This window comes from Pelodiscus sinensis, chromosome 25 (genome assembly GCF_049634645.1).
Source record: "Pelodiscus sinensis isolate JC-2024 chromosome 25, ASM4963464v1, whole genome shotgun sequence".
In the NCBI taxonomy this organism is placed as follows: domain Eukaryota; kingdom Metazoa; phylum Chordata; order Testudines; family Trionychidae; genus Pelodiscus; species Pelodiscus sinensis.
Genome location: NC_134735.1, coordinates 3,620,589 through 3,648,558, shown reverse-complemented (window position 1 = coordinate 3,648,558; position 27,970 = coordinate 3,620,589). Strand labels below are relative to the sequence as shown.

General features: G+C 53.7%; 3 protein-coding genes across 5 annotated transcripts in view; 2 read left to right on the top strand and 1 right to left on the bottom strand.

The window, feature by feature from the left end:
* Window positions 1-41: 41 nt before the first annotated feature.
* LOC102450240 (myotubularin-related protein 9-like) lies at window positions 42-10,685 on the top strand. 2 transcript variants are annotated; one of them, XM_075908683.1, is made up of 12 exons: window positions 42-333; window positions 1,319-1,534; window positions 2,018-2,077; window positions 2,641-2,749; window positions 4,130-4,255; window positions 4,910-5,083; window positions 5,570-5,787; window positions 6,546-6,707; window positions 7,153-7,294; window positions 7,575-7,795; window positions 8,568-8,719; window positions 9,430-10,685. In XM_075908683.1, the coding sequence occupies exons 2-12, from the start codon at window positions 1,338-1,340 to the stop codon at window positions 9,606-9,608; spliced, it is 1,740 nt and encodes a 579-aa protein (XP_075764798.1). In that variant the 5' UTR covers window positions 42-333; window positions 1,319-1,337; the 3' UTR covers window positions 9,609-10,685. The 2 variants fall into 2 exon arrangements, with proteins under 2 accessions (XP_075764798.1, XP_075764799.1); XM_075908684.1 differs by lacking the exon at window positions 2,018-2,077 and having other exon boundaries at window positions 43-333.
* On the bottom strand, window positions 10,326-23,318 carry EIF3I (eukaryotic translation initiation factor 3 subunit I). The gene is made up of 11 exons (XM_075908692.1): window positions 23,271-23,318; window positions 21,896-21,988; window positions 20,696-20,783; window positions 19,153-19,218; window positions 17,253-17,402; window positions 17,031-17,158; window positions 16,573-16,683; window positions 15,971-16,060; window positions 12,445-12,518; window positions 12,141-12,233; window positions 10,326-10,770 (listed from the first exon to the last, which is right to left on the bottom strand). Exons 1-11 carry the CDS (start codon window positions 23,271-23,273, stop codon window positions 10,689-10,691), a joined length of 978 nt encoding a protein of 325 aa, XP_075764807.1. The 5' UTR covers window positions 23,274-23,318; the 3' UTR covers window positions 10,326-10,688.
* The window catches only part of TMEM234 (transmembrane protein 234), a 7,127-nt gene continuing 2,431 nt past the window's right edge, over window positions 23,275-27,970 (top strand). For both annotated transcript variants that reach the window (XM_075908697.1, XM_075908695.1), the window contains exons 1-4: window positions 23,275-23,399; window positions 25,884-26,035; window positions 26,566-26,632; window positions 27,209-27,301. In XM_075908697.1, the coding sequence (XP_075764812.1) occupies window positions 23,387-23,399; window positions 25,884-26,035; window positions 26,566-26,632; window positions 27,209-27,301 (325 nt within the window). In that variant the 5' untranslated portion in view covers window positions 23,275-23,386. The remainder of the gene's footprint in view (window positions 23,400-25,883; window positions 26,036-26,565; window positions 26,633-27,208; window positions 27,302-27,970) is intronic.

Below are 27,970 nucleotides of genomic sequence, written 5' to 3'. Positions count from 1 at the left end.
ACATCCTCTGCCTCTCCGCCTCTGGGCCTCACCCACAGGGCAGGCAGCTCTCAGTTCCTGTTGCTGCCTCTCACAACCTGCCTCAGAACATGCGGCGCGTCTCCCCAGCTGCTCCGAAGCCACCGTGGCCGCCAGGTGCCACCCGCCCGCTGCCAGAGCCTCTGGGCCCGTCTCCGCGCCGCTCCCCAGCCCGCCGGGGCTTGGCTTCCCCAGCCACGGAGTCCCCTAGCTGCCTGGCTCCCAGGGCTCTGGGCACCGGCACCCACTGAGCAGGGTCTGCCCTGGCATCCCTGTGCTGAGCCAGCTCTCCGGCTGCAGCCAGGCCAGTCCCAGGTAAGCGCGGTGGCCAGATGTTGGGGGATGAATCGCTTGCTCCCAGATGTGGCCTGAACATCCCTCATGCAGGGGTCGGGGGGGGGGGGGGGGGAATCAGCAGGTTCTAGAGCCCTTGCCCTGAGCCTGTACGAGGGGAGCCGCTCTGAAGAGGTTTCTGGCTTTAGAAAAAGGTGGTTTTTCTGGAGCCCAGCACGCCTGGGGCTAGAGGGAGGGGGCCCACGGCAGGGCAAACCGCTCCGCCTGTAGGGATGGCTTATGACTGGGAAGCTCTTTGGGGGCAGGGCTGGGTTTGTACAGCCCCTAGCGCAGTGGGGCCCTGCCAGAGGCCCTTCCATGCTACACGCCCGAAACAACAATAGCTCCTTGCTGGGTGGTGGCTGGATTTTCCCCTGCAGCTAAAAATATCTGGTTTCAATAATAACCCTGCACACAATAGCTCTGGGGGTGACCCATAGGGCTAGGCCACCCTCCATGTAAACAGACACAAGGAGAGACAGAAGGTCAGTTGCTTGAATGCAAGCCCGGGCACTGGGAATTCCTCCCCACAAGCCGCCCCGGCTCCCTCCGAGCCCTTGAGCCGGCCACCTCGCCGCTCAGTGCCTCAGTTTCCCCACCTGTAAAGTGGAGCGGATGAAACTGACCCACCTCCCAGGGCTGAGCTAGGTACAGCTCCACCAGGGCTTTGCAGAAGGAAGGCTCCTTGTGCCTCAAGCGGGGATTAAGGGGGGTCGTTTAAAAGGGGAGGTCAAATAAAGCAACGGAGAGAAGATGGCAGGGGGTGGCCCTGGGTTGGCCTGGGAGTGCGGGGCAAATTGGGGTGCACGGACCTGTAGGAGCAGGGTGGGAAGGAGGATGCTCCGCACCTCCCGCAGCCGGTCCCCCATCTCCCTGAGTCGCTGTCGGTGCTGGCCGAGGTCTCCGCCCGGTCCCTGTGGCCCATCAGCCCTGTGGAAAAGGCCCTGTGGGGGCTCTCTCTGTCCAGGTGCCCCGCTGCCGCCGCCATGGAGTTTGCAGAGCTGATCAAGACTGCCACGGTGGAGCACGTGCAGCTGTCCTGCCCCGGGCTCCCGCCGGTCAAGGGGACGCTGTGCGTCACCAGCCATCACCTGCTGCTGTCGTCCCAGCCCGGGGGCCACGGGGAGCCGGGCGCGGAGGAGCTTTGGCTTCTCATCCGGAACGTGGATGCGGTGGAGAAAAGGTCAGTGCCCCCTGCCCGCTCCCTGGGGTCCCTCCGGCGGCGCGTGCGTCTGAAACAGGCTAGAATCTGTGGCTGGGCCGAGCCGGCGTGGCCTGTTCAGTGGGAGTCCCGTGGCTCGTGCCCCCCCAGATCTGGGGGGCAGGGTCTGTCTCTTGTTTACATTGTTCAGCATTCACATATTCCGCCCCCCCAGCCCGCTCGGTGCCCTTCCGCCGGGGGGTGGCCCAGAGAACAGCCGAATGGCTCTCGCCAGCTCTGCATCCCACAGGGCCTGGGGCGAGACGCCGAACTTTGCTGAGCAGCCTCCTTTGCTGAGCAGCCTGCCCGGTGGAGCTCTGAGTCCAGCGGGGGGAAGCAGCTGGTTAGGGGTCAGAACAGGGCTCTCGCCTCTTTTTCCATTCTCTCCTCTGCCCTGGGGGCCAGCCAGAGGGTGCAGCCAACCCCCCGGCCTGGGAATAACCTTTCTTCTTTTCCGTGACTCAGTGTTCAGAACCTAGGCTGGTACCAGCCCTCCAGGACTAACCGCTCCCAGCAAGAGACCAGGTTTGGCCGTTACCCCGGCATTGATCCTCTAACTCTCCTTCAACGCCTGGCTTTGCACTAACCGGCCACCCGCTTCCTGCTCAGGGCCCTGAGTCTGCAGCGCTTGCTCTAGCATCCTGTCCGCAGAGCGGTGGGGAGGACGTAGGGGCGAAGGAGGGGACCGATACGCAGAGTGAACGGTGCCTCCTCTGAGCTTTCTGGGACGAGCCAGCTTTCCTCTGGTGTCGGGGGGACGATGTGCCGGAGCTGCCCCAGCGACTGGATCTCCCCCCGTCCTTTACCCCCTGGGGACGCAGGGAATAGCATGTAGCTACCCCACGCTCCTTACAGTCGGCCTGTTCGCCCCCTCCAACGCATCTCCCAGGCCGGGCTGAATGCCCCCAGCAGCGGCCACGAGACACAGTCTTACCCGTGTTCTCAAGTTCTCTTCTCACATACATGTGCCCCCACGCGCCGACACATGGGCAGCAGCTGGGCACCACCTTGGGCTGCTGGAGGGGGTGGATCCCAGAGGCAAGGACCTAGGGTCTGACACGCCGCTCCTGCCCGGCATCTCCCCACAGGGTTGTCAACTCCTTGGGCACAATCACCCTCAAGTGCAAAGACCTGAAGGTGCTGCAGCTGGAGATCCCTGGCATGGAGGAATGCCTCAACATCGCCAGCTCCATCGAGGTGAGGGCAGCTGGAGAGGCTGAGCGGGGAGCGTGGGCCGGGGCTGGGATTGGCAGCCAGCCGGATGCAGCTCCTGGAAGGATCCTTTCCAGAGCACCCAGGGTTGTGATATTTGGCAAGAAGAAGCCCAGTGCTCCGTGGTGTTTGCTTTGAGTTCATCATTAACCTGGGTAAATAATGACTTTGCGCTGGCCTGTGTTTGCACCTCGAGAGGCGCCTGCTGAGCTGTGGTGAGACCCAGGAGGTCCCCTGCTGTTGCCCAGCTGAGGCCTGCCTGGAAAACTTGACCAGGATCTAAAAGTCCCTGCTCCGTGGAAATTTAGCCATTGACTTGAATGGAGGTGGGATGAAGACCTGCCCGTCTCCAGTGTGAATAGGCGGCCCAAAGAGATTGCCAGTCCCAGCATGCAATGGGCCCTTTTAATTCAGGTGGGTTTACTGCATTGCATGCTGGGACCTGTAGTTCCAAAGGGATGTACCACCATGTGGAAGAAAGAGAATGTTGATCATTCATATAAATCAGATGTTAGGATCTGTAGAAAATTGATAAGGGACCTCGAAGAGACATACGGTGAAATCTCTGGCCAGCAGAATGAAGGACAATGAGGAGGAGTTTTTAAAAATGTATTGGGAACAAAAAGCATCCAGACAACGATATTGGTTCCCTCCTGAATGGAAATGGTAGAATTTGTAATAAGAATGCTGAAAGGACAGACGTGTTCAAAAATATTGCTCTTCTGTATTGGGGGGGGGGGAAATGTAGGCAAAGGCTACGTCTACACTGGCGCGTTCTCACGCAAAACTTCTTTTGCGGAAGAGTTCTTCTGCAAAAGCTCTTCCAGAAGAGAGAGTCTGCACTGGCATGTGCTTTTGCGTAAGAGCATCCGTGCCAGTGTGGACGCTATCTTGTGCAAGAAAGCTCTGATGGCCATTTTAACCATAGGGCTTTCTTGCACAAGAAATTCATGTTGCCTGTCCACACTGGCCTCTTGTGGAAGAGGCTCTTGCGCAAGGGGGCTTATTCCTGAGCGGGAGCGTCTGAGTTCTCGCGCAAGAAGGCCTGATATGATACATTAGAACGTCAGTTTACTTGCACAAGAACACGCGGCCAGTGTAGACAGGCAGCAAGTTTTTGCGCAAGAGCAGCCGCTTTTGTGTGAGATCGCGCCAGTGTAGACACAGCCCAAGGCTGTACGGGGGTGGGGATGTTATCCCCTCTAACAACTGCTATCTTTGCATTAGCTGCATTGTGGATGCAGGATGGCTCTGGGCTGTCCTAGCCCTTCCCTTGCAGGTGGTCAGTATCGTGAGGGTGCTGGTCCATATACAATGAATAGAGACCAACCCCATGTGTGGGTTCTTCCTTGTTCTTTCTTCTAGGCCCTCTCTTCTGTGGATTCCGTGATGTCGATGTACCCGTTCTTCTACAGACCCCGAAGCATGAAGCTCACAGACGGATGGCAGCTCTATCCCCTTCAACATTACTACCAACAAATCACCGCCTTGGTGCGTCTGGAGAGGCAGAGGCCTCGTGCTGAGAGATCAAAGCAGGGAGGGATCAGTCCAGAAATGACTTTCAAGAGTGGGTTGGGGGTTAGGCCACTCCATACACAACACACAGGGCGACTAGGAGTGGATCATTTCGCCCGTGGGTCATGAGCAAGCACCGCTCGTGGGGCAGAGGCATTGGCTCGCAGGGTGGGTAGCGGCAGGTGCATGGGAGGCTCTTGGCAGGTCCGGATGCAGATGGTACGTACAGTATCTGAACACGGAGGATGGGTTGGGAAGCGGAGATGCGACGTGGCATCTTTTCCCGCCGGGCTGCCCTGCCAAAGAGCCTGGCTCTGCAGAGACGACGTTGGCACCATCGGCGGGTGCCGTGGTGACTTGTGGGAGATGAATTGGGGGAGGGGGAATCAGTCTGGCCCCAAAGGGGACAAGGGTCCATATCACAAAACCCACCCTCCACAACTGGCCCCCTCACCCAATTCCTAGCAGAGTCCAAGGACTAGCTGGGCCATGAAGCTGTCTGCGGTCGAGGGGGCCACTCCAGGGTGGAGTAAAATATCCATCCGGGATAGACGCCCTCCCTTCCAATCCCAGCCGCTCCGTGGCCCTGGGAGAAAGCTGGAACCAGCCTGACACTTCTGGCCTTCCCAGACAGGTGCTTGGAGACTGAGCTGTGTTAACCAGGAGTTCACCATCTGTGCCAGTTACCCGCCAGCTGTCGTCGTGCCAGCCGCGGTGGACGATAACGTCTTGAAGAAGGCCGCCCGGTTCCGCCAGGGGGGACGGTTCCCCGTCCTCAGCTACTACCACAAGAAGAACGGGACGGTGAGTCTGTTTCCCTTTCCTTGTCCTGCTCTTCGCTCAGCTTCTTCCTCTCAGAGAGCGAATAATGGGAGTGGGAAAGCTTCCCCGTCTGCCTGCCAGCAGTAGCGCACTAGTCAGATACCACCTCCCTGAGGACCCCAAAACACTTCATCGACAGACTGAGTCACTAGCATCACCTAAATGCAGCCACTTCTGGGGTGAGGCCCTGCAGCTGTTTAACGGCTCACAGCAACGCCGCACGACAGTTCCACACAGGAAGTGACAAAGAGCGCTGTTTCCAACCAACTGCAAGGGGAAATGGAAAAAGCCAGATGATAACTGCTGAGTCCCAGCTGGAACGGGGCCAGGACTCAGAGCGCTCGGGTTTGCCTTGGAGGTCTCCTAGCCAAGCGCCCAATAAGCCAGAGCCTGCTTAGCTTGAGATCTGTTTGCAGCAGCGCCCAAGGGGAGGAAAGGCCTCACTCCCTTGGCTGCCCGGCCCTGCAGGTGATGCTCCGGAGCAGCCAGCCGCTGATAGGGCCCAATAAGAAGCACTGCCAAGAGGACCAGCTGCTCCTCAGCGCCTGCCTGGCCGGACGGGAGCGCGGCTTCATCATCGACACCCGCTCGGCTCAGGCAGCCAAGCAGGCTCGGGTGATGGGCGGCGGCACGGAGCCCAGATCCTCCTATCCCTGCTGGAGGAGACTGCACAGGCCACTAGAGAGGTAAGCACAGGAGCTCTCCCGGCACGGGGGCTGGTGGGTACCTCTGAGGTGCGGAGCCCCCGTGATCCCTGGCACAGCCCTTCCCGGGAGCATCCACATTTCATTGGACATTCACCACCTGCCCTTTTGTCTCCATTGGCACCGCAATATTGGAGGCCGGACTGTGCCAAGACCTGGCCCACTCATTACACTGGTGGTTACCGACTCAGCCGTGCTAGTGCTGCCACCTGCCCAGGCGCACTGGGAGCGAGGCTCCGACCTCCCCTCCTCCTCAGAGGTGTCAGACTCACCGGAGGAGGCTAGAAACCAGCACCCCCATCCCTCCAAGCGGCGGGTGCCCAGGAGAGATTCCAACGCCACCCAGCTGATTCGCAGAGTGCCCAGCGCTGGCAGCCTGCGTTTCTATTGGTGGTGCACGTCCGCACATGCCGCGGTGCCCATAAAAACATTATTCCACACCCAGATTGGTGGGCGGGGAACCTTTTTTGGGTCAGGGGCCGCTGACCCACAGAAAAACCAGGCGAGAAGCCCCTGATGGAGAAGGAGAAAGACACTCCCCTGTCCCCTCACACACCAGAGCCTAGGGGGTCCCAGACTGGTAGATCTAGTAGATTTTGTATGCGCTAGCCCCATGAGGGGGCAGAGGGGCTAGAGCACCAGTGTGGGCCCAATGCTGGGGGGCAGGGGAACACTGAGCCTCCGGGGCCAAATCCAGGATTAGAGGCAGCATTAGGGCTTCTTCCTCCTTCCCCTCGCAGGGGCCGCCCCCTCCAGGAGAGTTTCATGAAGCTGGTGGAAGCCTGCAACGACCCTTCGCTCAGCATGGACCGCTGGCTGAGCAAGCTGGAGAGCTCCAAGTGGCTGGCCCACGTCAAGGGGGCGCTGAGCACGGCCTGCCTGGCGGCCCAGTGCATGGAGAGGTGAGGCGGGTCGTGTTGCTGCTCAGAGCCCAGCTGCAGCCGGGTTCTTTTCCCTGGGACAGGCCTTTGCTAAGCAGAGCGACAGGCTGCTCGTGACCCAGGATCCTAGCACCTGGAGCCTGCCTGGAAACAGGCCCCTTCTGTCCCGTCTCGCCCGACTCCCCAAGCAGCCTCGGCAGAATTCCAGCCACCCTCTGGGCCTCAGTTTCCCCCCGTTTAGAAGGCTGACGACGGCTTGCAAAGGGCTTGGGGAGGGAAGATGCTGAGCCTTAGATAAACTGCAGAATAATCACCGCAGCCAGCAGCCTGGATCCGAGCTGGGATTGGAATACCTGTCCTGTTCCCATCCAGCAGGGGGCGCCCTTCAGCTGCTTGGGGGTGCCCCACTCACCCGCCTGCAGGGGTCCGGACCCCTTAGCTGACGTCAGTGCTGCGTCTGCTGCAGGGAGGAGGCCGGCGTGCTGGTGCATGGAGCCGAGGGGACCGACACCACCTTGCTGGTGACAGCTCTGGCCCAGGTGATCCTGGATCCTGACTGCAGGACGCTGACGGGGTTCCAGGGGCTGCTGGAGCGGGAATGGATACAGGTAACTCCCCCTCCCTGGAAAGGGGCCGCCCTCCCCAAGCAGCCCAGCCAGAGCAGCACCCCCCACGGACCGAGCACCACCCAGGGGGGGAGGGGGAGCAGCCAGCTCACATCAACGCCTGCTTGGGGTGAGGGTCGAGGCTCTGGCTAATCAGCCCCACGCCAGCTCCCTCCTGCTCACCCCTGCACCTCCCTGCTCTGCAACCAGACACCTCCCGTGTGCAGCTCAGACATCAGTGCCCCCTCATTCCAGCCTGCCCCTCCCTCCTTCGGCCTTGCAGGCAGGACACCCCTTTCACTCCCGCTGCACCCGCTCCGCCTACTCCCACGCCCGGCTCAAGCAGGAGGCGCCCGTCTTCCTCCTCTTCCTCGACTGCGTCAGGCAGCTGGGCCGCCAGTTCCCCCTCTCCCTGCAGTTCAGCGAGCGCCTCCTGCTGGTGCTGTTCGAGCACACGTACGCCTCCTGCTACGGGACCTTTCTGTGCAACAGCGAGAAGGAAAGGTGAGCGCCCAGCGGTCTGCGCCGAGCCAGGACGCTCCCGAGCCGAGGCTGTGCCTGCCCCCTGCAAGTCCTCATTCGCACCGAGGCCCACCCAGCTGCCCAGTGATCTCACCGTGGGGCATCGTTTGCACTGGGGAGGGCAGGGAGGTTATTCCTGCCCCCCCCCCCCACACCCTGTCACCTCACTAGTTCCTGCATGTCCTGCTCAGGCTGGCCCCGGGCAACGCGCCCCCCGCCCCCCCGCTGGGCACTGGCTCTCACCCAGGGGCATACAGACCCCCCTGGATACACACACCTAGGGCAGGGGCGGGGTACCTGTGGCCCCAGTTTGCTTTGATCAGCTAGCGAGGCTCAGGGCTCAGCGCCCCTGTAGTGGTGCGAGTTGGCGCTGGCCCAGCTGTAGGGGGGGGCTCTGTGGCTGGAGCTCCCCACGGGGGGGGGGGGTGTCACTGTGATTGGCAGAGCTGCGAAGCAGGCCCAGCGCCTGCCGCTGCCCACAGGGATGCAGCTGATCCCACAGCGGCCGGCTGGGGCCGAGCATGTCCAAAGCACAGCTCCGTTGGCAGCCCGTCCCTCCCCCGGTGCGCTTGGCTGTCTCTGTCCGTGGCCCCAGCACCAGGCCAGCTCCGCACCCAGGCTACACCCCTGCTTCAGCAGTGGGCAGGAGCCTCAGCCCAGGCCCATGGCCAGAGCGCAGCCTTAGCTCCGGGAGGGAGGTCAGTCCTAGAGCCTTCCAGGGAAGGGACTAAAATGCTGCTGGTTGGTCACGCAGGTGCTTGTGTGAAGTCAAGGAGAAAACTCACTCCCTGTGGTCCTGGCTGAACCAGCCCAGCGAGCGGCAGGACCTGCTGAACCCCCTGTACACGCACAACCCCCTGGTCATCTGGCCCTCGGTGGCGCCCCAGAGCCTGCAGCTCTGGCAGGGTAAGTGCTGCGCGGGCTTTGGCCTTCAGCCAGCAATGCTTGAAACATGTTAAAGTTCGATTAGTCAATCGAATAGTCGATGCAATTTGCATCAAGGTTATTAGTCAATAGGCGCCTCCGCCTTTCAAGTGTAGCCCCAGCCCGGGGCCAGTGGGGGACCCAACCAGTCCCCTGCTGGCCCCGCGGAGTTTCAAAGCGGCAGCGCCACATGGAGCCTGGGGTCAGTGGAGGAGTCCCCAGCTGCCCCCCGGCTCCATGCAGCACTGCGGCTTTGAAATGCCGTGTGCAGCCTGGGGACTCCCAGCTGGCCCGGGGCTGTATGCAGCATTTCAAAGTGGCAGCGCCATGTGGAACCCAGGGTCCAGCCGCAGGCTCCATGCAGTGCTGCCGCTTTGAAGCACCCCCACTTCTTCCCCCCCACCTCCCGCTGCCTCTATCAGAAAGAGGCAGCAAGAGGGGGAAGCAACTAGTCAACTAGCCTGTCACCTATCAGATAAGCATTTGCTTATCGACTAGTCGGTCACACCCCTAGCTTGCAACAGGGGGTCTCCCACACTGCAGCGCAAGGCCCCGCCCTGCAGCTGACAGGACCCATGGGGGCTCCTCTCTGCTGTTGCAGGGACGAGTGTAGCAGCACAAGCTGTGGTCTTGCAGGGCTGCGGGTAGGAGCCAGGGGGCTGTACGTTGTAACCCAAACAATGTGTCTGCAGGTTTGTTCCTCCGGTGGATCCGTTCTTCTCACTACTTAGAGGAAGCCTGGGCAGAAATCCAGTGCCTAGTGACAGGCTGTGAAGAGGTGCCCGGGGAGCATGCAGGGCACGCCCAGTGCCACTCGCCGCCAGATGCTGCTCCCCCTCGGACACTCACAGAGACGGGAAGCAAAGGATGAACCAGCACATGGGGGGGGGGGGATGCAGCAGAGCAGCTGACGGCTTAGGCCCGGCCACATCTCCCAGCTATCGCTCAGGTAGCTCCCAAGAGCTGGAGGCTAGACACTGCCTCTGCCTCAGTAGGGTTTCGTGGTGGTCAAGGCCCCGTCGACGCCGGATGCAAATCTGGGCAGCAGAGCCAGGCTGAGCTGAACTTTTCAGGCACAGGGGGAATCAGAGGACCCCACCTGGTGGGCTCGGCCCTGGCCTTGTGGCACAATGCTCTGCGCAGTTACCAAGAACAGACTTCAGAGGGGCAGCCCTGACTGCTTGTTCCAGTAAAAGGGTCTCTCCTCACGCTGTCTCCTCCTTTCAAGGGCACATCAACGCTGCTATAAAAAAAAACCCACGGCCTGGGTCAGCTGACTCAGGATCGCAGGGCTAAAAAAAAAAGATGCTTAACAACAATCCCTTCCTCCGACAGGAAGTAACGGTTCCAGGAGGAAAGTCAGCTCAATATCACTTCCTGCCCAGAGCAATGGGGTCGTGTGCGGCTGGCACCCTAGCAGCCAGTAACTGTTTTCCAACGTGTTTACGGATTCAGTGATTCTGGGTCTCGGTGGAGGGGAGATAAGGCGGGTAAGTGATGGGCGGCTAAGAAATTTATCCATCCTCACCAGGGATTCAGAGTGCAGGGCTGCCCAGCACCACCGGAAGGACTGACACGCTTTAACCCCTCAGGCTAGAAAAGATTTAGATTTATTGTTTCCTTTTGATTTTATTTTCCCACTGGTTTATAAATATCTCCAGCAGGGCAGGAAGTTCGTGTTCACAGCAGCACAGAGCAAACTGGTCCCTGCTCGACTACCTCACACAAAGCAGCTGATCTTACCGCTCCAGGCTAGTTTCTCTTTTAGATTTGGGCTCAGCGCTGCCTGCTTCTATTGGCGCACACGCTCGGCACTCCCTCCCATGAGCTCCATGCTGCTGCCCCTAAGGAACAAGCCCCGAGAGAACCCCAGGAGAGGAGCCAATGGGGGTTGAAAAACTAAGCAGAAGGGGGGACAAAATAAGAAGGGAGGGGAGGGGACAAAACTGCTTCAAGCTTCAAATTCAAACTCGAAGTACTGTGGGTCGAAGTTATGGATGCGAACATAGCCATCTTCACCGCCACTGCTGTAACTGCACGGGGAGAGAAAGCCAGATAAACCACTCCGCCTCCAGAGTTCGAGGTCAACGCCACCCCCTTATCAAACCCAACCTAGTAATCCCCCGCCCCTTTGTCTAGTAAAGGGTTTTGCTATGGGACATGGGGCTGTATCCCAGGAAAGGTTTTGGGGAAGCAGACCTCAGAGGGTCCCACTTGTATGAAGACGTAGGCACCAAGAGCTGGTGAGACTGTGCCTGGATATTCACAGAAAACTGACTGCATAGGATCAGCAGCTACAGATAGAGACCTACTGGAATCACGTGTCTGCTCTGCTAGGACAGGTTGTCTCTAGGGATGTTCAAACGGTCAGCTGTTAAGCATCCCAGCAAGCATGAGGCTCACCGGTTTGGTTAACCGGTTCACCGGCCCCTGGCAGTGATCTCTGGCAGTGGGGCAGCCCCTGCTGCGGACCCCCATGGCCATGGTGGGGTTAGGCAGCGGGCAGACAGAAAGCCGGGAGTTAAAATGGTTAAATGAATAACCGTTTTAACATCCCTACTTGTCTCCCATACCAAGATACCACATTAATACCACTGTAGGGCTTAGCTCACTGCCAATACATCCAGGAAAGCTGGCCTTCTCCCTGCAGGGCGGGCGGGCTGGACTAGCGAGCCCTGTGGGTTAATCTCCCAGAGGCGGGGGGTCTGGTATCAGAAGAGCAGGAATGCTGTGTGTCAGTGCTAGGAGCTCATGATGCGGCCAAGCAGGGGGTGCTGCTGGTCAGAATGGAGGTCTATTGGCAGACTTTAGCCGGGTCCTGTGCCGTAGCAGGGGGGCTGTCTGCTCTGTAACCCAGGGTTCCCCTGCGCTGGGATGTGCGATTCCCACTGACTCACCAAGGTGTGGATTGGCCCAGCCACCTAGTCCCAGCCTGAGCAGATAACAAGGCTCTTCCCAGGGGGAGCGACAAAGGAAGGGAGGCGGAGACGGCCACCTGGCTGGGGGGCAGGGCCTGGGAGCTGGGCAGTTTTTGCAGGGAAACCATGAAGAGAGGAGACTAAGCTGAGTACCGGGGCTTAAGGGGGGAGTGATGGACCCCTACCCCAAAGGGTCTGAGGCTGCCTGGCCCCCACTCCTGGAACCACATCATGTCTGTGCTGTATCCTGGAGGAGCAATAAACCCCCCTCTATTCTACTGGCTGGCGGAGTCTCATCTTGCTGCTACAGGGGTGCAGGATCAGGGGAACCCAGACGCGCTGCCACGGGTCCAAAGGGGGAATCAGTCTAGGTCCGATTGCACCGCAGGGGAAATGCAGCGAGCACACACCTAACCCTCGCCAGCATTTCAGTCAGCACTGCCGCTGGTTTTCAGAAGCCCAGGGAAGCCCCGCGAGATCCCTACCTCTTTCCGTCAGGGTGGAAAGCAACACTGTTTATGGGACCAAAATGACCCTTGATTCTCCCAAATTCTTCTTCAACACCCAAGTGGAAGAACCTAGGAACAAGGCAAAGGCTTTTGATCATTCCAAGAGGGTCACAGCTGCAGTTACGTCACAACAGAGTCTGCCCCGCATTTCCCCCAAAGGGTAACTCTTCCAGTCGAGTGACACTGCTCCTGCAGGCCCAGGAAAGCTGCCTGCAGACCGCCACGAACACACCCAACGCCCCCTTTCCCCCCCAGCATCGAAGGAACCAGAAGGACCAACCTGGCCTCGAATTTGCCAATCCTGGTGGAGGTCGTGGTCACATCCATGGCTTCTTGTCCACCACCCAATACTACCTGCAAACAGGGAGAAGCCAAACACTCAGAGGCTGCTCCACTCACTCTTGGCTTGGCAGGAGCCAGAATCCAGAAACTCAGTATAGCAGCCAGAGCAATGGCTTGTGGGAAGTTTGCTCTATTCCAGCTGGTGTCTGTAGCTGGGGGAGTACTACCGAAGAGCTTAGACATTTGCTAAACGAGGATGATTTAATAACGAACAGGAGGCTCAGAACTCAGCAGCACAGCGCACGAGATGGTGTCCGCCCGGGCTCTTTGTGCACTGGAAGTGGGGTTGCCTGCCAACCTGCCCAACATTCAGTATCTCCCTTCTGTGTGTTCCCACATGATCTATTTTATACGCACGCTTCCTGAGCCTGCCCGGGGGGGGGACCCTGTCCAGTGGGGATTTTCATAGTTGTCCAAGGGAATTCAGCGCACAGTCCCCATTGGAATCCAGTGAATGCTGGGGGCCCAAATCCATTAGGCTTCTCCAAAACTCCCAGTCTCCGCTGCCTCACTGCACAGTCTAGTGCTACAATGCTTCTCTCCCCTTAGCTCTCCCACCTCCTGCCAATCAACGGGCTGCTGGCAGGGGAGGGATATTGCAGAAAGGCCGACTGACCGCTAGCGAGTGCAGCCTGCCAATGCTGCAATACCAGAGATGTGTATGGTGTGAGCTTGTTGTTTTCCGCTGCTGCCAAGTGCTCTCCACTCCTCTCACGGGCTTAGATAGTGGGTGGTTCCCCACCGCCTGGTTGCTGAAATAATCGCCCTCTTCCCCTTTGTCAGAAGCAAAGCAGGAGGGAACTGTGTGGATTGAAAAGTGTTCTAGATCACACCTCCCCCCACTGCAGGGGTCCCTCTAATTTTCCCATCCAGGTGTGGATTGAATTTTGGTACCCAGTATCCACGTCATGTATGCGCCTCCATTACAAACAAAAACTCTAGCTAGAAAGTTTTAATAGTCCTTCTTCCATATCTATGAACTTTTAACACAAGGCCTAATTAACAAGATACACTGCTTAAGATGTTTATCTAATACAAAAGAAAAGAAAAAGAACATCAACACTGCCCTTGTATGTGTATTTTATCATCCTTTCTAACACCTCGAGCTAGGAAACACACCAAAATGTGGCACACTGAGAACAGACATGGCCATTAAGTCGAAGCATAAGGAATATGCACTGGGGGTCCAATTTAACAACCTACCTACTCCTACCATGGATCATTAAATCTTCAGGGAAAGCTGCTCTCCAAAAATGAAACATCTGCCAAAACGCTACCATGCTACAGACTTTAGCAGTTCACAGAATGATCCCTCTGGCATGCAGCTGTAAGATGCTAAACAAACCAAGGAATCAGCCAGAAATAGTCACGTTCTCCTCACACATATTTTGTGATACTGGAAAGGAGTAGCACTCAAGCGTTTACAATTTCTCTGGGTTATCAACTCTTATTTTACTGTGAAGTACTAAAATAAGTAATAAAACACCACAACTGCAAACAAGTGACACAGAAAAAAACAAACAACAAATAGACTAATAGCACTTTAGAGACTAACAAAACATGTAGATGGCATCATGAGCTTTCGTGGGCACAACCCACTTCTTCAGATGACAGGAGCATTAGAAGTCCAGATCCAAGAATAAATGGGGGGTCAGGGGGAAGGAGGAAAAAAAGACAACGACTGTCTCCATTTTTTCTCCTCCTTTCCCCCTTCTCCCCCTCCCCTCCTTATTTATTCTTGGATCTGGACTTCTAATACTCCTGTCACCTGAAGAAGTGGGTTGTGCCCACGAAAGCTCATGATACCATCTATGGCTGTGTCTACACTGGCGCAATCTTGCACAAAAGTGGCCGCTCTTGTGCAAAAAATTGCTACCTGTCTACACTGGCCACGTGTTCTTGCACAAGTAAACTGACGTTCTAATGTATGAAAACAGGGCTTCTTGCGCCAGAACTCTGACACTCCCGTTCAGGAATAAGCCCTTTTGTGCAACTGTTCTTGCGCAAGAGGCCAGTGTAGACAGGCAACATGAATTTCTTGTGCAAGAAAGCCCTATAGTTAAAATGGCCATCAGAGCTTTCTTGCGCAAGAGAGCATCTACGCTGGCATTGATGCTCTTGCACAAAATCACATGCCAGTGTAGACGCTCTCTTCTGGAAGAGTTTTTGCAGAAGAACTCTTCCGCAAAAGAGTTTGTGTGTGAGAACGCGCCAGTGTGGACGTAGCTACATGTTTTGTTAGTCTTTAAGGTGCTACTAGTCTGTTTGTTGTTGTTTAAGTTTTTCCTGTTACAGACTAACTCAGCAACTCCTCTGAAGCCTAAGTGACAATAGAAAGACAAAATTCTCCTGGCTTCACACTGTGGACGTCACCAACTCAAAAACTTAGTAAGCTCCTTTAAGTTTTTCCAAGTCCCACACAGTCTTCCCAGTTTCAAAGAGCTTGCAAATAAGATCTTCATCCTACCAAACAGCTAACATCAAATCCCTAGTACTTGCTACTTATGAGTGAATGGGAGTCCTCTGAAGAGCCAGAAGGACACTAGATAGCAAGGATGGGCTCCTAATGGTTTCCAATCCCTCTCCCCAAACACATTTAAAAACTTAATGGAAATCACTTGTCTGGAATCCAGGTGACTTCCATTAAGAGAGGGGTCTCTCCTGCCACTGCAACCCAGAGCTGGGGGCCAGGACATGACAGGTTAGAAAATACAAGAACGATATTGCAAATCAAACGTTAAAGCTGTAACTGTTCCCAGATAAAATCCGATCCACACAGTAAGCAGCTGGTGGAGGTAGCATTCCTTTTAGGAACTGGATTAATTAACCTAGGTACCGGTTAAGCAATTCTGAAATGTCAGCCAATGCAAATGCTAGCCATAGATAATACATTGCCACTATTATAAAAAAGTCATTAAATATGAATTTTAATAACGTCTATGGTGGGCCTGGGCTCGTCACAGGCAGGGGTTTCTCCAGGCGGGCTGCAGCAGCTCCTGTGGCTGCACCAGGGTGGAATGCCCCTCACCCATCCCCCCCCTTTAATAGTTTAATTGGTTATCACCACATTTAATCAGTTAACCAATTAAATGGAATTTTACATCCCTGTTAGTAACCCTCCTACACTTCCTGGGGACTGGCTAAAAATAGAATGAAGAATGCACTGTGAGGACCAGTAATCTGCATTAATCCCTCAAGGATGGAGATGACCCAGTGATAGGAGCTAATGACAAGATTCCTAGGATTTGAATACCCTCTCTCACGGCTCCTCCTCCCCAAAACCCACCCAAAATCCTTCCATCCACGCCAAAGCCCTCCCCACACTCAACACTTTAAAATCCTTTCCTGTCCCCCAAACTCACACACCGCTCTAGCATCCTGGGCACCTGGAATAACCTGAAGGTCAGGGGGAAACAGACATCAGCTCTGATAGGAGAGCAATGTACCAAGTGCCATTCGCTTACGTGGTCAAAGATGGGGGAGAGAGCTGCAGAGTTCACCGGCCGCTCTGTCCGGAACGACTTCTGATGCTCGAACGTTGTGGAGTCAAACAGCTAGAAGATAAGAGACGGGACTCGTTATTCCGAGGCAGAAGGGGAGGAACAGCAGTTTGCCAGCAGGCTCCCGACACGGAGTATGAACCCCCCGCTGAAGGCCCAGCCCCTCTTCTCACAGCGGAGTTCTGGCATGCCTCCCAAGGGAGCAGGCAACTGAAGCGCCTCTGACATGGTTAGTGCCAAGGTACCCAGCTCCTGTAAAAAGATGCCAAGGCCCAAACACATTCTGAGCGCACAACTTGGAAATACCAGCACCTTGTGCCTGAGAGAGCAGATCTGAAATCACTGCCTAGTCTCTGCCTGTTCATCTGGCCTGGGTAAGCCCCTCTCCTCTCTTTACTTGTCCCACTAAGCAGATATCTGCTTTGAGACAAAGAAAACTTGGCTCCGCTGTTCCCCGTAAGTTTCTAGAGAGGGGGAAAGATGATCCAAAGCAGCGATTTCTTTTGTGTTTGCTCTTGGGGCCCTCAGTCAGCAGGGTCCACTGAGGCAGGGAAGGGAAGTCTCACCTTGGCGGTGTTGTCCTTGGAAGCCGTGATAAACATGGTCATGTCTTTGGAGGTCTGGATGTCATTGATCTGCTTGGTGTGCTCCTTGACATTCAAAAGGACCTCCCCTGACTGGGGCATAAACATAAGACAGAATGAATGCCACCAAGCCACCCCACTTCACACAGAGGTCCCGGTTACACCTACCACCCCCATTCCACAAAATGATGGTCCCTTCTCGCCTTAAACTCTCTGACTAACCACCGTTCTGCAACAGCCGCCGCGTCGATTTCTGCACTACAGCCCAAACTGACAATCAGGAACCATGTTCTTTTGGTGGCTGCTTCCTGGCTACACCAAGCAGCTGCTGGTTCGACTTTCAGTTCAGCACGCCCCCCTGTGGCCACCATAGGAATCACATGGTGTCCACCCCTTTGCCCTGGATTAAAGAGGAAGAGAGCTCTGCTCCGGGCAGTAACCTTGGCACTGAACTGGTTCAGCTCCCCGTTCTCGTGGCCTGCGATGATGAATTCGCCGAGAGGGCCCCACACGGCACTTGTGATTTTGGATTCATTGCATGGGATTTTCATGTAAGGCTCGCTGCTTTCTGCGGAGAGGAAGGGAAGAGTTGGATAAATTGTTCCCCGATCAGCAGGTGATCAAAGTTTTCCTTCACGCAGGTTTTGGCCCGAACTCCTTACCAATCTGGGTGGGGTCACGAAGGTCAAAGAAGCTGACCAAACACTGATAGCCCATCTGCTTATCCGTGGAGAACATGATGATGTTTCCTCCAAAGTCGAAGCCGCAGGTTCGCACGGCGGAGTTGGTCTTCACCAGCGCCAGCTGCTTTCCTAGACACAGGACAGGGTCTGTTAGATGGCTCCAGACATCCTCAGCCCCACCCTTCTGCAAGGTGAATCGTAGAGCTGAGCAGAGGCAACGTGTGCATTGGAGGGGTGGGGGAGCAGGAGGGGCAAGGGGCCAGCAGCCAGCAGGACACCCATGGGTTGGAGGACTGGAGGCAAGGCTGGTGCCAGCAGGAGTCTGCCCCCGTACTCACTGGCAGCGGTGGGGGAAGCGGAGCGACAGGGCCCCAGCTTGCTCTTCCGGCACGTTGCTCAGGGAAGGGACCATCCCCACACGCAAGCAGCGGAGCGATGCAGCTGGGGGTGCAGACTGAGCTGTGGCTGTTGCTCCGCTTCCCCCGCCGCCGCTGGTGAGTGTGAGGGATTAGACCGCTGCTCCCAGCGCCAGATCCCTGAGTCATATCGCTTGGGGAGGGGGTGGGAGAAGAGGAGCAGGTTGCCACAAGGGCAAGGGGTTGTCCTGGCTCTCCCTCAGGCTGGGGGTGGGGCTGTCATGTGGCCAGTGCGCCCCCTCCCCACGTTCCCCCTCACCAGTCACCCCTGGTGCTGAGCTAGCCAATATGCAATGCTCAGATCAAATGAAGGCTAGAGTCTGTACAAAGCACTTCTGAGTTTTCCAAAGCTCTTGAGAAAAATCCCCCCTTGGACTGATCTTTACAAGTCATACCAGTAGCGACCACCACCAATTTCAATCGCCAATTTCACTCAAGCCAAGACAGGCAACTTGGCCTGGGTCTTCCCATCAGCTGTGATCAGTCCATTCTCAGTGCTCAGCTTTCCATGGCGTATTTAGCTAGGCCAGCACGTGCTGTTTTGAGCTGTGACAAGTGCCCCATTGTTGTCTCTTTAGTCGGTGACACACGAGTCTCACAGACACTTTTCCTACTCACAGGATGACACCAGTTCAACCACTGAAATATGATTTACAGCACCAGGAAACCCATGTGTGCAACATGCATGGGGTTCTCTTTCAACCCTGGGTGAATCAGGCATTGCTGAAAGCTAGGGCTCCTGGCCATGGATAAAGCAAATTAGTCTGCGTAAGCGACCCACAAACCACTCTGCCAATGCGTATCAATCCCACCTTGCACCAGTAATGCCAGGCCTTTTCAGGATAGGACGGAGTATATTTGCAAAACGGTCAGACACACCCCGTGGCCTGGGGGTGTACATGCCTGAACTCTTCCCCATTCCCCTTCTCGCCACTGGCTCGCCCTCCCTGCATGGCACCCCATCCCCCGAGAGACCCAGCCTCGCAGATTACCAGGGGACCTGGTGCAGGGTGGCAGCAGCAGTTAAGTACCCCCCACATTTCCCAGAGCAGCAGGAGCCGTGGGGAAGCAGAGCGCACTCACTTGGCTTTCCTGCAGCTCCTGCCACTGTGTGGAGTGCAGGGGAGCCCAACCATTGCTGCCACCTTGTACCAGACATGCTCCCTCCCCTTCTCTCCCGCCCCGGTAATCTCCAATGCCAGGTCCCTCAGGAAACAGGGTGCCCTGGACGGAGGAGGTGTGGGACAGTGGCGGGAAGGGACAGAGCTTGGGAGATGGGTTCAGGCACCACTCTCCCCTTCTGCCCAGCCTCCGAGAACAGATTGTGACGATGTTCCGGCCCATAGATGTCCCGTGGGCCAGGAGTTTAAGGCCTCTGCTCACAATATATAGATTTTATAGCTACAACTCGAACTCTCTCATTAGAGCAAATGCTTCCCCTCGCCCCAGTACTTTCACTGTACCTGTTTCGCAGTCCCAGAGCCGGCAGGAGTTGTCTGCAGAGCCAGTAAGCACGTGTCTTGTGTCCCCTGCAGCATCAGTTAGGGAATGCCAACAAATTCTCACTCCCCATCAGCCCCAACAGGCCCAACAGGCCAATATCCACATACCACAGTGGGATACAGAAGGACACAAGATACACAGTAGCTATCGTTTTTATGTAGAAATAGAAAAAGATCACGCCGATAAAATAACTTTCACTCCCACATGCTATGTCCAGACCCTTATGCTGAAGGAACCATAACTTTGAAGTTCCTGCTCTGGGGCGTTAAAGAGCTAAACTCTTACGTTAATGCAGGTTTCTTGCATTTAACTATTTTATCACTTCTCTGCATTGGTGACAGAAGGTCATTTTGAAATAGGGACGTAAAATCCTGTTTAATTAACTGGTTTAACGTTAATCAGTAACTGGCGGTGAGCAGAGGGCAGCGTGCCTGCGCCCACAACATGGGCTGCTTTGGTCAGGCTGGAGCGTCCCTGCCCAGGGGCGGCCCTAGACTAGCTGCCAGCAACTGGTGCCCTAAGCGAACCACGCAATCGGTGCCCCCACATCCAAACCCCTTAATGATATTGCCCCACCATTTGGCGCCTCATTTAGCTTGGTGCCCTTAGCGACTGCCTAGTTCACCTATATGGACGGGCCGCCCCGTCCCTGCCCGTGACAAGCCTCCCTGGGGGCTGTCCCAGCCCCTGCCAGTTGATCGTAACCGGTTAACCGTGGTTAACCAATAAGCCTTAGTCTTAGTGACATGCTTAATGGGTAACTGGTTAACTGGAGGGCCGTGCTAGCAGGAACAGCCCCCCACTCACAGCAGGTCTGGACAACAGAACCCTAGTTATGGCAGGAGCAGGCCCTCACCTGCCCAGGTAGTAGGGATATAAAATCCTGATTAATCAGTTAACTGACTAAGCAAAATCCTGGGCATGGGGCAGGCTGCCAGCTGGAGACCCAGGGCAGGAGCCCAAGGGGGCTGGAGCAGCCCTTTGCCTGCAGCAGGCCACGGGTTGGGGGATGCTCCTGGGGAACCAGTCACTTATTCACGTCCCTACTGGGTGGAGGAGACTCCTGCCTGCCGTGGGCTGACTGTGGGACGCCAGCTGGAGGGCCCATGCCTGGAACAACTCTGCCACGGGACCCCAGCCACTCTGCATCAGCCCATAGTTAACCATTTAAGCGAGTAAAATTGTATCATTTAACCAGATAACTTTGTTAATGGGTATTCACGTCCCTACTTCTAGGAATGCCAGAGCATTGAGCTCCAGCACAGCTGGTCAGTCAAAAGCGATATCTGAACAAGTGAAGGCGGAACACGACACCCCACAGTTCACTTATTATTTCAAATGAAGGGAAATACAACAGTGGAGAGTAAAGGAAAGATCACAAGGCCAACAATAAAATCGCTCATAGTGCCTACTGCCTCCTGTCCACAATAAAAACGCCTCACTTCCCATGTGAGAAGACTCACCATAAAGCCAAGCAGCCAGGTTTCAGTCATGAAAGGATACAATCTGCATCCACACACCAGACAGCTCCCGTGTGGCCATTGTAAGTGCCAAGCCTCTCCCCATTGACCGAGTACCAAACATTGACAATCTGGTAATGCAAAACAATTGGTCAAGGATCCATGTTTGATCAAACTGCTAAATAAATGAACGTAATTTACTTCCATATGGTCTCATCTTTGAGTATTTCAAGTTATCTCACTGCACATACAAGTAGGACTACATGTGTTATAACCTACATTACAGGCAGCATCACTAGAGATAGTAGGACAGGAATGTCAAAAGGTGGAGAGGTCAGATTGTAGGAGAACGAATGAGGATGGTCACAGGGAATATGGTGCACTCTTCGTGTTGAGAGATACTATCACTAAATGCATGGCAACAGGTATTTTATAAATGCAGTTAAACAGAATGTATGTTGAAAAGCAGGCAGTGATGGTTCTCTTCAGGGGCCTGGAAATAGTATTTAAAAATGGGAGTGGGATTACTGCCTAAGGTGGAACACAGGGAGAGGAAAAAAAAATATGCTGCTCAAGTAAGACTGAGGAGAGACAGAAATGCTAGGTGTGGAAAACTACTATATGAAACATCCTGAAGAGGAAGCAGGTTGGTTTTGTACTAGACCTTGAACTGAACAGGAAGCAGCAAAGATTTCTCGGAATGGGAATACACTTTTTTCAGGTATAGGGAAAGAGAAGTACCTCCAACACCCTGGAGGAAAGGGATTTTCAGACTATATAGATGATAAAATACAGTTAAATTTCCAATTTTTATACAAACTCTCTGTAACAGGGCATACCCGCTATAAGTTGCCCTGGTACATCCACTCCACACTAAAGTCATTGACACTTGTAGGAACTGATGCGTTGTAAGTCCTCCAATTCCCCGCTCTTAAATTGAGCAACCCCACCCCCACCCCCACCAATTTGCACAAATGGAAGTCAGCCGCGGGAAAAAAATTCCATACTTTAAGTTGTTTTGCTACAAGTCCAAGTTTTTTGGAATGTATCTTGGACTTACAGCGAGGACTGCCTGTAATAACTAGTTAACAAAAAACTGACACCACCTCAGCTACAGGGCTATGATGCATAACCATAATATTAAACTGGCTGCTAGAAGTTTCACTTTTTTAGAATCCAGTTTAAACTTCCTCCTAAGTTTGAGAGACATGAAACAGTTAATCAAAGACTCAGAAATACTTACAGGATCTTTAGCTACTGTAAAGAGTAGGTCTCCTTCTCGGTTATATTTGATTTGAGTAATGGACCTCTCATGACCTTGCAATAGTATAGGTTTCTAAAAAGGAGACAGAATTTTTTTTTTAAATCCAGTATTTTAAAATAAAACACACCTTCGGGCTTTGTGATTTGTGCAAATACATGAGTATAGAGTTTCCACCAAACACAACTGAAGCTAGTCCATTTACTCGTATTTCAATGTTTTATCCATTGAAACCTGCATTGGAAAACCTCATCTTCCCGAAGATTCAACTTTAGCAGAGTCCAGAGTCCTCAAACCACGCAGCTTTACTGGCTGTTTATTTTCCCAGGCTGCTAGGTTTCACTGAGTAGCCCTGGAAGGGGACCTGTCATTTAATAAGGCCCAATGCGCCAGCAGGCTGGAACGAGGATGACTGGGGATTGAATTCATCTCACAGATGCGTAGGGCCAGGAACAACTTCAGGAGGTGGCTAACCCCACCCAATAAGAAGGCTTTACCCCCCCAGCGTTTCTTCACCTTATGGGTGGGAATCCCAGCGCAGCAAGGCCCTAGAGCAGGGGTTCTCAACCTTTTTCAGTCCCTGTACCCCCTTGGCTTTTAGTAAACCTTCCCGTACCCCCTATTCAATATGAAAGGAAATAAATTCTAGACTCTAGAATCCACCAACTTTTTTCACTCACACGACCACTTAGGGAATATTTCAATTAGGATAATGTAGTTATTTACCAAATATTCCCTGTACCCCTTGACACGCTTCTCCTACCCCCTAGGGGTACGCGTACCCCAGGTTGGGAACCCCTCCCCTAGTGGCTCCTCACCGGGACCCAGCAATGTACTTGGGGCGGCAGCAGGTGCCGGTGTTACACTGGGAACTCCCCGCTGGTGTTTCCATAAAGAGGGGAGGAGGCAGCCGAGGGGATCGGGGGGGGGGGGGGGCAAGAGCGCTGGGGCCACCATAACGGGGGAATGGGCTCCAAGCCAAACAGAAGGGAGAGCCATGATGCCGCGGGGAGGGGCGGCGGGGGGCGGGGAGGGGGGCGGGAGAGGCAGGACACTGAGAGGACGGGAGGGGGGAGTGGTGGGGGGGATGGGCTCCGGGGGGGCAGGACGCTGCGGGGAGGGGCGGGGGGCTTGCGGGGGGAGCGGACGGGCGGGGGGAGTGGTGGTGGTGTGGGGGGGGGATGGGCTCCGGGGGGGGGCAGGACGCTGCGGGGACGGGCTCGAAGGAGCGGGGGGGGGGGGGGACCGAGGCAGGACCCGACGTGGGGGGAGGGGGAATTCTCCCCCCCCCCCCGAGACTCCGCCTCCTCCCGACCAGGCCTGCCCGGCCCCAGCCGCCCCTCGGCCCCGCACTCACCATGGCGACCGCTCACAGCCCCGGCCCAGTCACAAGCTCCGCGTGACAACAGGAAGGAGGAAGAACCACATCCGGGTCAGGGGGCGCGGCCGGGCCGGAAGTGGAGCGGAGCCGGCATGGCCTCCGCGGGTGAGTTTCCTGCTTCCGGGAGTCATGACAGGCGCTCGGGCAGCGCGCGGCTCCCCCCGGGGCGGGGTCTCTGCAGCTGGGGGCGGGGCACAGGGGGAGGGGCGGGGCACAGGGGGGAGGGGCGGGGCTCCTTGTGGGGTGGGGGGAGGGGTGCTAGACGGTCCCTGTGGTGGGACACTGGGGAAGGGGATTTCCAGCCCCCCCCCCCCCGCGGGAAGGTGAGAGTCAGGGTGTCCTCAGTGGCAGGGGTGCAGGGGAAGAGGCTGGTCGGAGGGTTCCCCAGTGCTGGGGCCTGGGGGGGGCTCACTAAAGGAAGAGCGGGCAGCCCCCCCCCCACACACACACTGTATGACATTGACAAGGTTTCCCATCTGGAGACCACAGGAGGACCTAAGGCGCTTCACTGACCTTCTATACACAAACACCCGCTTATTCACTGAGCCGGGGGCAGCAGCCTCTCAGGACATCACCTTTAAAGGGCACCATGATGGAGCCAGGCCTTTTAAAGCTGCTCAGCTCCTTTTGCTCACCATACGCGTGTTCTGGACGAAAGCACAAATGATTCATGGTTCCAGGCTGGTGACATTGGGGGAGTGCCAGAAATAGGAAGTGAGTTGTTCTGGGTGCCAGCACAGCTCTAGCCAGTACGGGCTGAGTCACAGTAAACTGCTATTAAGACCCATAAAGTAATGCAGTCAAGCCCAGTTTTCTGACCGTTGAACCTGTTTTCATAGACTGGAATAATCTGTAATAATAAATAGACAGAAAAAGAACTGCGGCAGAAATAAATGTATGTAATAAACCTGTGTGACCATGACATAGTAATGTTTATTGCAAAACCCTGCACTGTCAGCAGCATTCAAACAGGTCTGTCCCGTCTTCTGCAGTATTCTAAAATACATAATGCACCATAAAAGCTCAGAGCTTTTTAGCATCTGACATTCATTTGTGGTTTGCAAATGTGATGTCTGGGCTAAATGTGATAATTGGGCTAGAGCTGGTAACAACACAGTTAAGGTTGTTTGTTATTTACTAAACACTGTATTAACAGTTCTGTTATGCTGTAAAGGTATTTGGCGAGTTACATAAGACATTGTAAGAAAAGGTCCAGACAGACAATAGTTTTTATGTGGGGTAGGTTGGTAAGATCATTGGCTAGGAGGCTTTGTTGAAGGAATGATGGTTTAGCACACATGGAGGGACTATTCCAAGCAGGTAGGTGTACATGAGAGAAGGCACAAAGCTGAGAGTGCATGGAGGTAAAGAGAGCAGGAAGCATAGGAGAAGGGGTAGGACAGTTCTGGATGCTCAGCATTTACATAATTGGGGTTTTAAAACAGAAGAGCTGTGTCTACACTGGCATGAATTTCTGGAACTGCTTAAAACAGAATACTATTCCGTTTTCAGTTTTTCCGGAAAAGGAGCGTCTACATTGGCAGGCTGCTTTTCCGGAAAAGCCCTTTTTCCGGAAAAGCGTCTGTGGCCAATGTAGATGCGCTTTTCCGGAAAAGAGCCCCGATCGCCATTTTTGCAATCGGGGCTTTTTTCCGGAAAAGACTACTGGGCTGTCTACACTGGCCCTTTTCCGGAACAGTGTTCCGGAATAAGGACTTATGCCCGAGCGGGAGCAGAATAGTTTTTCCGGAATAGCGGCTGATTTTGTACAGTAGAGCGTCGTTGCTTTTCCGGAAATTCGAGGGCCAGTGTAGACAGCTTGCAGCTTATTCCGGAAAAGCGGCTGATTTTCCGGAATACGTGGCCCAGTGTAGACACAGCCAAGGAGAGGGAGAGAAAGTGAGGGAATTTGTGATAGTCACAGTGGCAGGCACAGGACTGATGTAGGAACTAAAGTGAGAAACTCACAAGACACAAATAACCCCTGAATTGTGGTGGTTTGTGATTGTGTTGCAGGAGTGGGGATGTAATAATGTAGTCGATTAACCAATAAGCAAAAACGTATTTGTTAATGCTATAGACTACATGCATTCCTCCCTCCCGCCCCTGCCAGAAAACTTTTTAGCATGCTGGCCAGCAGCCTAGCTCAATCCTGGCTTGCACCGGGTCTGAGACCTACCTCCACTGTGATTCTGCGTTTAAAGTGTATTAGGAGCCAGGCGGGCAGGTAGCCTGGCTCAGTTCCAGATCGCGTTGCATCTGGGAGCTCAGATCTCCCCTCCCCTCAGACAGAGGCTGCTGTCTTTGTATCAGAGGCAGCAGTGCGGGGCAACAGGCAGCCAGTCTGCAAGGGGAACTGGTTTTTAAACTGGTTCTCCTCACAGATTAGCTCCTGCCTGGCACCCCGCGCTGCTGCCTCTCTGATACAGAGGCAGCAGTGTGGGGTTGCAGTGGGCTCCTTGGGAGTGGGGCTGGTGCACACTGGCTGCTGGATCCACCCCCAGGGACTATAGAAAATTCAAGTAAACGAAAAGAATTCATGAGGTTAATCGACTATTCAGTTAACTGGTATTTAACATCCCTATGCAGGAGAAGTGTCTGCACTGGTCCTAGTGGCTATTCTGTGGGGAGGGACAAACCCATTTTTGAAGACGGGGACAGAGGGACTGGAGAAGGTGAAGAAAGGGAACCGGGTGCCGCAGCTGCTTGCAGAGATGAAATTCCTGTGCCTCAATTACAAGGTATTAAAACCTCCAAACCATTTCAAGTGATGCCAAGGGGGGAGGCATCCTGGATGGAGATAATATTGAATGTATGTACCTTAATCTGGCTTTAACATTAATTTTCTTGATCATTTAATTATATCTGTTCTGGACTTGACATTTTTTACTGGAAATTTTATCCTTTGTGATATTCCAGTTAGCTTGCATATGATACCACTTTTCCCTTGAAGATTTCAAAGCCCTTTACACAGTTAATTAAGCCTCATATAATTACTGTAAGTTACGTGTTGTCTCTCTTTTACTGACTAGGAAACAGAAGTTATGTGACCGACTCAAATTCACATAAGGAGTCAGTGGCACAACCACAAACAGATCCCTTTGATTTAACTGCTAGACCACACTTCCTTGTAGATTGAGAAATAGAATTAATAAAGCCTGGCTCCTAATCCCCCACTCTAACAACTAGCTTCACTGCCTCAAATAGCATTCATGATGTGTATATGGTCATTTCATGTGCAGTGACTGAATATGTTATGTTTTCCTCCTAGTACATGGTGCCATTTCTGTTTAATCAATGTGGATCAATAATCTATTATCTCACGTTAGCATCCACAGGTTAGTCCTTGCTATTATGTTTCAATGTAGTGAGATAGCTAGGGTTAGATAGACCATGTCATCCTTGAAGAGTTCTGTGGCCCATCTGAGAAGTCAATTTCACATCTCTTAGGCTGGATAGAATTTGATTATGATTCTTCAATTTTGACAGATGACATCAACATGTATTAAACTTTTTTTGTATTTTGATCCATTTAAATTTTTAAATCACAGGGATTTATGAAGGGCCGTTAGACAAATATTTTAATGACAGCTATTGAGATGCAAAATATTAAATCTTTGTAATCACGAACAAATAATGATATCACATCAAAACATATAAAGTAAGTTTCTTTAAAATATATTAAGTTCTCAAGCAGCATTTTTTTTACCTTGCCTATCTGTAAATTTGATTTTTTTTATAGTGAAATCAACACTTATTACTAAAAATCTAATCCTTCCAAGCCTATATATACGCTCAGTAACAGCAGTTTTGCATTAGTGAGGAGAAAGTGATTTTTACAAAATTTAGTTTTTAAACTGTGTTCATAGAAAAAAAAAATCTGACTGTATCTCCATGTCCTTGTTCAATTTCAGACCTGTCCCTGGCGGTGCCACTCTGTAACTCTCTGGCTTTGATAGTCACGGTACTAACTGGGAAGATGCTTGGAGAAGATATTGGTGGTAAAAGTATGTCATGTTTCAGTGCATTACTTTTATATATATCTTCTGCACACACAGCCTGGTATTCAGCACCATACCATCTGTCTAGGTTATCATGGTTGATATGCTCTTTAGCTAGATCATGTAATTCTAGAGGCAAGGTATATGGTTAGTTAAGTAGTTCACCTTATCAGAGTTGGGGATGGATTTAGTGAGGACACGCCCTATATAGGTAGAGAATGGCGATCTGGCTAATCCTACCTTCTCATGGATGAATATAAGCTAGCACTAGTTGGTGTGTGATCACCAGTTCCTGTTGTCTCACTGATGGATTTGAAACTAGGTTCTGGACAATTCTACTCTACCAGTAGCAACTTATTACTTTTACACTAAGGAGCACCTCCATGGGTAAGCTCTGGCAGACAAGAATGTTACCCTGTGAATGCTTTAGGGAGAGGGAAGAAACTAAGCAAAGTGAAAGTGTGAAGATATCGTGTTCCAATAAGAGCTTATTCAGCTTTTGAGGATTATCATTGAGAGAGGGTGAGATTTGTAGATATAGAGCCATGCTGTACAGTTCACATCAATAGGAGTGAAGGGTACTCAGACCTCCCTATGAGAAAGATGTTCTGTTAACACCTAAAATATGGATGAAGCTTATTCTTCCTCTCCCTAGTCCAGTGTAACACTGGATAA